At 38.9% G+C, this 9,124-nt stretch overlaps 1 protein-coding gene and 2 pseudogenes across 1 annotated transcript; 2 read left to right on the forward strand and 1 right to left on the reverse strand.

Annotated features, from left to right (window-relative positions):
* Positions 1 to 477: 477 nt before the first annotated feature.
* Positions 478 to 982, forward strand: LOC118665417 (annotated as a pseudogene).
* Positions 983 to 6,550: 5,568 nt separating this feature from the next.
* Positions 6,551 to 7,047, reverse strand: LOC118663481 (parathyroid hormone-like). Its single transcript, XM_036323142.1, has 2 exons — positions 6,952 to 7,047; positions 6,551 to 6,834 (listed from the first exon to the last, which is right to left on the reverse strand). Exons 1-2 carry the CDS (start codon positions 7,035 to 7,037, stop codon positions 6,573 to 6,575), a joined length of 348 nt encoding a protein of 115 aa, XP_036179035.1. The 5' UTR covers positions 7,038 to 7,047; the 3' UTR covers positions 6,551 to 6,572.
* A 1,059-nt stretch (positions 7,048 to 8,106) lies between these two features.
* Positions 8,107 to 8,383, forward strand: LOC118665418 (annotated as a pseudogene).
* The last annotated feature ends 741 nt before the right edge of the window (positions 8,384 to 9,124 follow it).

The raw sequence follows: 9,124 nt of genomic DNA on the forward strand, positions 1-9,124 counted from the left end.
CTTCTACCATTTAAAAATGTGTCAAAGTATTTAGAAATCATCTAATTAATTATAAGAATTTAGAGCTTTGGCTTCATATAAAATGCTTGTTTGTTTGTTTTTCTTCAGCTTCTTTTAAAACTATCCTGTCTGAGTATAATTGTTAGCACTTTCCTCTTTTGTTCATGAAGCTTTTCATCTCAAAATAGACTAGTCTAATCTTAATCTGCACTTCAGTAATTGCAGAGCCTATTGTTATAGAAGTGCTTTTTCTTAATGCTTAATGTTCTCTTTTCACATACACATAGAGTCACTATGCACTCATATTTTAAAGGGAAATGGCTTTGTTTATTTATTTTTGAAGTGGTGCATCATTCAGAAGTGGTATAAGAAATAGAGCACTATGAGGAGGCCAGATCCGACCCAGCAAAGCCTGCCCGCTGCTGCATCTCCCCCACCCCTCACATCCATGTCTGATGTCCAGCCACCATCGCCATCATGCCCAAGAGAAAGGCTGAAGGGGATGCTAAAGGTGAAGGAGATAAAGCCAAGGTGAAGGACGAACCATAGAGAAGATCTGCCAGGTTACCAGCTAAACCTGCTCCTCCAAAGCCAGAGCCCAAGCCTGAAAAGGCCCCTGCAAAGAAGGGAGAGAAGATACGAAAAGGGAAAAGGGAGAGCTGATGCTGGCAAAGATGGGAATAGCCCTGCAGAAAATGGAGATGCCAAAGCAGACCAGGCACAGAAAGCTGAAGGTGCTGGAGGTGCCAAGAGAAGTGTGTGCATTTTTGATAGCTGTGTATTTCTGGTGACTGTACAGTTAGAAATACTATTTTTTATCAAGTTTTATAAAAATGCAGAATTTTGTTTTACCTTTTTTCTTTTAAGCTATGTTGTTAGCACACAGAACACTTCATTGTTATTTTGGGGGGAAGGACATATAGTACTAATAGAATGTCTTCAAAGCTGGACTGAAATGGGGGAAAATACCTTTCCCTTCTAGTTTTGAGAAACTTCCTCTTGGTTCCTGGGAGGAGGATCTCTTGATGTTGACACACATTAGCCATCTTGGCACAATCACCTTGTCGTGTGGGAAACTAAAATTTGTTTTTCTGTCCTTTTCTTCCTCTCCACTTCAGCATAGACTTTGGCTCTCTTAAGCCCAGAGACCTATTGGGACCTGACCCAAAAACGTTGACTTCCAGTCGGTTGGGCAATCTGAGCTTTCCAGTGTCACCACTGAGATGGCCTCCCTCTAAAGAACAGCAGTTCCTTTTTAGATTGTGGATCTACTGATATGCTCTGCCATTTTCATTTCATTTCCTGAAAGTCAGGGTCGGCTTGTGAAAAGTTGTTACACAACATGCTCAATGTGGAATGTCAACCCTCACTCTAAGCTTTCCCTATTCACAGCATCAGATGAAGACTTCACTGGGTTTTATGGTGGCTTTCTGATTTTGGTAATTCATTGAAGAAGGGAGTTTGAAAGGTGTTGTATACTGTTAATAATTGTCTGCCCATGTCCTGCCTGAAATACCATGATTGTTTATGAAAAGTATCTTTAATAAAGCTGGATGCATTTTGAAAAAAAAAAGAAGTAGTATAAGAAATATGATCTACTACATTTATTTTCCTTGAGCAATATGAAGCATCCCTGTGCAATATAAAGCTATTGATGGAGCAACAAATACATGTGCTTCAATTTGGTTTATGTTATTTTTAAAATGGCACTGTAGCTAGAAGATGGGAGCATTGGTGTCTAATCTTAGCTCTATCACATTCACCTAGTGCAGCAGTTCTCTACCTGTGGGTCACGATCCTTTTGGGGGTCGAACGACCCTTTCACAGGGGTCATCTAAGACCATCGGAAGACACATATATAATTACATATTGTTTTTGTGATTAATCACTATGCTTTAATTATTTTCAATTTGTAACAATGAAAATACATTCTGCATATCAGATATTTACATTATGATTCATAACAGTAGCAAAATTACAGTTATGAAGTAGCAACGAAAGTAATTTTATGGTTGGGGTCACCACAACATGAGGAACTGTATTAATGGGTCGCGCCATTAGGAAGGTTGAGAACCACTGACCTAGTGGCTTCAGACATCTCTGCTTTGTTTCCTATTCTTAATAGAGACAAGCTTCTTACAAGAATGTCATGAAAAAGCTCAAAAATCAGGTGTAAAATACCCTTACAATTCATGTACAGTTTTCAGAATAGGAAATTAGAAAAAAGCTTTATTAAAGGGAATAAATACTCAGCAGTAAAACTGTTTCTCCAGCTCTAGTATACAACTTGAGTTCTCTGTGAGTCATAAAACAAACAGTTTGATAAGGATATTCTGCAGGAAAAAAATGCACTTTTTACTCAATTTAATAAATGTATATTGGTTATTTAAATCAGAATGATTTTTTCCTCATTAGTCTGTTTTATTTGAAAATATCAGTAAGATACCATTAAAGCATATGATGCCAAATTATAATTTTGTGTGTGTGATTTCAGATAAATTTAGGAAAAGCAAGGCCCCTCAAAAGACTTTCATCACAAAAATAAATGATTTCAGAGTATTTTAGTAGCATAAATTTATTTTGTGTTGTGGCATTTTATATTAAACACTAGAGGCCCGGTGCACAAAAATTTGTGCACTCAGGGGGGTCCCTCAGCCCGGCCTATGGCCTCTTGCAGTCTGGGACCCCTCGGAGGATGTCAACCTGCTGGTTTAGGCCTGCTCCCTGGGGGAACGGGTCCAAGCTTGCAGTCAGACATCCCTCTGGCAGCTCGGCAGCCCTCGGGGGATGTCCACTTGCCAGCAGGGAGCAGGCCTAAGCTGCAGTCAGACATCCTTAGCGCTGCTGAGGAGGCGGGAGAGGCTCCCACCACCACTGCTGTACTGGCAGCCATCAACCTGGCTTGTGGCTGAGCAGAGCTCCCCCTGTGGGAGCACACTGACCACCAGGGGGAAGCTCCTGCATTGAGTGTCTGCCCCCTAGTGGTCAGTGTATGTCTTAGTGACCAGTTATTCCTAGTCGTTCTGCTGTTAGGGTCAGTTTGCATATTACCCTTTTATTATGTAGGATAGAGGCCTGGTTCATGGGTGGGGGCCAACTGGTTTGCCCTTAAGAGTGTCCTGGATCAGGGTGGGGTTCCCGCTGGGGTGCCTGGCCAGCCTGGGTGAGGGGCTGATGGGTGTTTGCAGGATGGTCACACCCTTTCAGAAAGGGGGTCCTCACTGGGGTGGCTGACCAGCCTGGGTGAGGGGCTGATGGCTGTTTTCAGGCTGGTCACACCCCCTTCAGGGTGTGGGGTCGACTGGGGTGCCTGGCCAGTCTGGCTGAGGGGCTGAGGGCCATGTTCAGGCTGGCCAACCCCCCCCCCTTCCCCCCGCCCCGGCGACAGAAGCTCCCAGCCTCTCCTTTTTTTCCTTTTTTCTTTTTTATTCTGGGATTTATTTACTTTCTATAATTAAAACTTTGCTGCTTTGAGTGGAGCTCAGAGCTGCCATGACAAGGGTGAAGCTTGGCTTCCTCCATTACCAGGGACAACCCACTCCTGCTTGCTCCAGCTCCGTGGCCATGGCTGGATAAAAGCAGGTATCTGGGGTGTATTTACCTTCTATAATTGAAACTTTGTTTCTTTGGGTGGAGTTCAGAGCTGCCATGGCAGACAGGAAGCTTGGCTTCCTCCATCATTGGGGCAACCAAGCCTCCAGCTTGCTCCAGTTTCCTGACTGCGGCCGTTATATTGGTTGGTTAATTTGCATATAGTCGCTCTGATTGGTTGGTGGGCGTGGCTTAAGGCATAGTGAAAGTACGGTCAATTTGCATGTTTGTCTTTTATTAGTGTAGATAACTCAAACCATCCTTTCACATTGTAACTTGAACAAACAGCATACTACTTGTAGAAAATTATACACATCAAATTATACCTAGATTATAACAATTATCTTATATGAAATTTAAAACAGAAAGTAAAGATTACTCACAACACAATGTCTTAGGACAATATATTTCAGGTATCTTGGCAGCTGGTGCTCTCTTAAAGTTGAGTAAACTTGAGGGAGCTGATGAATTCGATCGTAGACGCTTAAGGGTGACTTTTATATGTAGGTCTTCCTCTCAGCAAGAGAAGCTTTTTTTTGTTACAGATGATATCACTCCCAATTCTCTGGATCACAAGTATAGGGCAGAACAACAGACAACCCCATTGGGTGGTGCCCATTCTTCTTAAGATTTAGATCATTATATATTAATAAGAACACAGTATGGAGCTGGGAAAAAGAATTATGCAAGGATTTCTAACAAATATTACATTGCAGTTCTGAATTCTGACTGGGTTAATGAATTTGACATATTAAAAAAACTGATATCAATGATATACGGTGAAGTCATCATTTTAAGTAAAACTTAAAACTTAAACTAAAACTTAAAACATTGAAAATAAAAACTGAAAATAAGTATATGTTTATAACCATATTATTGATACAGTTATTATGAGAATTATAATGAATCATATTATGTTATTCTTACTTTACAAGCCATTTTCAAGTAATCCACATCAGTCCTTATCATCTTTCAAAATAATAGATATAGTGCCTTTCTTAAAGGTGTTAAAAATATTTTGAGAAAATGCTCTTAGTATATAATGAATTGTAAAGGCTTCAAAGGTGAAATAATTTAAACCTTTATATAACTTACATTTTATTAATGCATTTAATTTGCAATAATAAGACATTTGATACACACTAACTATATGAAGACTTTACATATACTATTCCACTGAGGTTTTGTAGCAATCCTTTCAATAAATACAATCATTAGCCCCATTTTCATGTGAGGACACTGAGGTTTGGAAAGTAAAGAAAATGGAATTCAACAATGGTTTTTATGACTCCAGAGTCATTTTTATTCTTACTACCTCAATTTCCCCCTAGAAACACATCAAAATTACAACTAAACTAAAAGTACAGATCAACCATCATTCAGAACTACCTGAAATCTAGCTGACTGGAAGTCCTCTAACTTGGGAATTAAGAAGAAGCCTCATTGAGACTGGAAGGAGGGGCGGTGACACAAAACACGTGTGTGAGAGGGATATCTTGGTTGTGAAGCCCCCTCTTGAGGAGTGAGGGCTCATAGCCTCACATCAGGCCTCCTAAACAGAGTTCCAGTACCAGGGAGAGAAGTCCCCATAACTTCTGGCTATAAAAACTAGTGGGGATTGTGACTGCGTGAGACCATCTGGGCATAAGCCACATTTTAAATGCATATGTGGCTATGGTATTGGACAGCACAGAACACAGAACATTTCCATCATCACAGGCAGTTGTATTGGACAGTATTGACCTAAATAGGTCAGGGCTGTGTATTTTACACTCCTGATGTATCTTGTGCATTTCTTTTAGAGCACTTATCAAAGTTAATAATGAATTAATGTCTGTCTTCCATACTAAATTATTGGCCCCATGAAGACAAGAACTGTGTCTATTTTGCTTGCTGGTGTATGTCCAGTGCCTAATATAGTACACGGCAAGTAATGAACCCTAAGTAGATATGTATCAAATGACAAATAAATAAAGTTATATTCTAAAACATACAAAAACTCTATTCCATGGAATTTGGGGTTCAGACTAGAAATATGATCAGTAGGATTGGGCATAGGCAAATACTTTTGCATTCAAGTTTCAAATCACTTTCTCCCTTGCTGAGTATTTCATTATCTTTCCTGAAATGAAGAGTACAAAAGTATCTAGCTACTAAGATTTGGGGACCAGGTACTTTGATAATATTACTGAAAGGATGATGTTCAATATATAATCATTTCACAATATATGTAAATCAAACCATCATGTTGTACACCTTTAACTTAGTGATGTATGTCTATTATTTTTCAATAAAACTGGAAATAAAACCATTTTATGTTGTTCTTCCTAGTCATGATCCATTTAAACATGTTGGTATTACCTATAACCAAAAAGATATTTTTTAAAAATATATTTTATTGATATTTTACAGAGAGAAAGGGAGAGAGATAGAGAGTTAGAAACATCGATGAGAGAGAAACATCAATCAGCTGCCTCCTACACATCTCCCACTGGGGATGTGCCCGCAACCCAGGTACATGCCCTTGACCGGAATCGAACCTGGGACCCTTGAGTCCGCAGGCCGTCGCTCTATCCACTGAGCCAAACCAGTTTCTGCCAAAAAGATATTTTTATAACAAATAAAAAATTCTTTACTTCACGTTTTTAGAACCATGATCATTAAATTTTATTTTGCATTGAAAGATGAGAGAGAGGTTAAAGAGTGCAATTTTATTCTTTTATAAATTATGCAATACATACTTTAAAAAGAATAAACAGCCAGGCTGGAACAGAAATAGGATAATTAAAAGACTCTTGAATAAAGTTAAATCAAAATAATCAATTAAATTATAGGTATCATGGTTAGGAATGGATTACATATAAAGTTTGGTAATATTAGAAATATTGGTGCTTGGTAATCATAATAGAGGGTGGAAACATTAGCAGCATGTAATAGTGTTGCCCTCGGCTGACTGGAGCAGTGCTCTGATACATGTGTTTTCACTGGGATTTAGCCTTAGTTAATGCGTCCACATCAGCTTTGTCTGTGTATCCAAGGCTTTTTTGATGGCTCTCAACCAAGACATTGTCTTCCTTTCTTTGGGGCCTCTGGGAAACATCATCCTTGGGAACTACAGATGCTTGGCGGGAAACAAAATTATACACATCCTGCAGCTTCTTCCGTAGCCACTCTGTCCTTTCCATCGCGTTCAGATGTTTACCCCGGTTATGCATAAGCTGTATTTCACTCACAGATCTCCTTCTGTAGGGCACAGAAACAGAGAAGCCATTCCATTAGCTCTCCTCTTCTCATCATAAAGCCAGCCCTAAATATCCAATCCCCAAGTCCTCACCCTGCAAAATGAGAAACGGTACTTACTTCATGGGTTTCCCTTCTGATTTTGCAAAAACATAAATTGCAAACAGGACGATCATTACTTTAACCATTTCTTTTGCATACATCATCTTCAATAAAAAGGAAAAGTAAAATGCAGGTATTTAAAAATATTTTTACTATTCCACATTATGTAATTAACTTTAGCAGTTTACATTTATAACTACACAACTGTACACAGAGTGGTACAGCAACTAATTGCATTGGTTTTTATGAAGGACTTTTGTAATCAGCCTCTTTATTTTACAGATACATTAGTATGTATCATATATACACATAATTTGACATAGAAATTACACAGATTAGTTTTACTTTCTAGGTAAATTAGTAATACTGTTTAGTGATCTTTTTGAGAATTCTTGTGCAAGTTTTAATATATGAATTTTAAGCCACATGAGGAATGAAAATGCTTACTTTTTAGAATTTCCTCCTACATTTTATGTTGCTTATGACCAAGTGCTTATAATTTGCTTGGAAAATGGCTAATTCTCTTAGGTAAATTATTAACACTGTTTATTTACTTAGAAAATTTCTTTTTCATAAGTCAACGTCATTTCAGGCACTGCAATAATAACCATAAATACCAAATTAATAATCTCTGTGTTATAGATATTTTTACTAAATTAGTACATACTTCTACCATTTAAAAATGTGTCAAAGTATTTAGAAATCATCTAATTAATTATAAGAATTTAGAGCTTTGGCTTCATATAAAATGCTTGTTTGTTTGTTTTTCTTCAGCTTCTTTTAAAATTATCCTGTCTGAGTATAATTGTTAGCACTTTCCTCTTTTGTTCATGAAGTTTTTCATCTCAGAATAGACTAGTCTTATCTTAATCTGCACTTCAGTAATTGCAAACCCTATTGTTACAGAAGTGCTTTTTCTTAATGTTTAATGTTCTCTTTTAACATACACATAGAGTCACTATGCACTCATATTTTAAAGGGAAATGGCTTTATTTATTTATTTTTGAAGTGGTGCATCATTCAGAAGTGGTATAAGAAATAGAGCACTATGAGGAGGCAAGATAGACCCAGGTCCCAGCAAAGCCTGTGCCCTGCTGCATTTCATCCCTCCCACAACCGCCACCTCCTACCACCGCCCCGCATCCCTTCTTATGTCCTGCCACCATGGACATCATGCCCAAGAGAAAGGCTGAAGGGGATGCTAAAGGTGAAGGAGATAAAGCCAAGGTGAAGGACAAACCACAGAGAAGATGTGCCAGGTTATCAGCTAAACCTGATCCTCCAAAGCCAGAGCCCAAGCCTAAAAAGGCCCCTGCAAAGAAGGGAGAGAAGGTACGAAAAGGGAAAAGGGAGAGCTGATGCTGGCAAAGATGGGAATAGCCCTGCAGAAAATGGAGATGCCAAAGCAGACCAGGCACAGAAAGCTGAAGGTGCTGGAGGTGCCAACTGAAGTGTGTGCATTTTTGATAGCTGTGTATTTCTGGTGACTGTACAGTTTGAAATACTAGTTTTTATCAAGTTTTATAAAAATGCAGAATTTTGTTTTACTCTTTTATTTTTTAAGCTATGTTGTTAGCACACAGAACACTTCATTGTTATTTTGGGGGAAGGACATATAGTACTAATAGAATGTCTTCAAAGCTGGACTGACATGGGGGAAAATACCTTTCCCTTCTAGTTTTGAGAAACTTCCTCTTGGTTCCTGGGAGGAGGATCTCTTGATGTTGACACACATTAGCCATCTTGGCACAAACACCTTGTCGTGTGGGAAACTAAAATTTTTTTTCTATCCATTTCTCCCTCTCCACTTCAGCATAAACTTTGGCTCTCTCAAGCCCAGAGACCTATTGGGACCTGTCCCAAAAACGTTGACTTCCAGTCGGTTGGGCAATCTGAGCTTTCCAGTGTCACCACTGAGATGGCCTCCCTCTAAAGAACAGCAGTTCCTTTTTAGATTGTGGATCTACTGATATGCTCTGCCATTTTCATTTCATTTCCTGAAAGTCAGGGTCGGCTTGTGAAAAGTTGTTACACAACATGCTCAATGTGGAATGTCAACCCTCACTCTAAACTTTCCCTATTCACAGCATCAGATGAAGACTTCACTGGGTTTTATGGTGGCTTTCTGATTTTGGTAGCTCATTGAAGAGGGGAGTTTGAAAGTTGTTGTATACTGTTAACCATAGCCCCA

Source organism: Myotis myotis, unplaced genomic scaffold (assembly GCF_014108235.1).
Source record: "Myotis myotis isolate mMyoMyo1 unplaced genomic scaffold, mMyoMyo1.p scaffold_m19_p_10, whole genome shotgun sequence".
NCBI lineage: Eukaryota > Metazoa > Chordata > Mammalia > Chiroptera > Vespertilionidae > Myotis > Myotis myotis.

Coding starts and splice junctions, on each gene's coding strand:
- LOC118663481 (XM_036323142.1), bottom strand. CDS start 7,037: ATGATGTATGCAAAAGAAATGGTTAAAGTAATGATCGTCCTGTTTGCA. Junction 6,835..6,951: donor TCAGAAGGGAAACCCATGAA/GTAAGTACCGTT, acceptor TGTGCCCTACAG/AAGGAGATCTGTGAGTGAAA.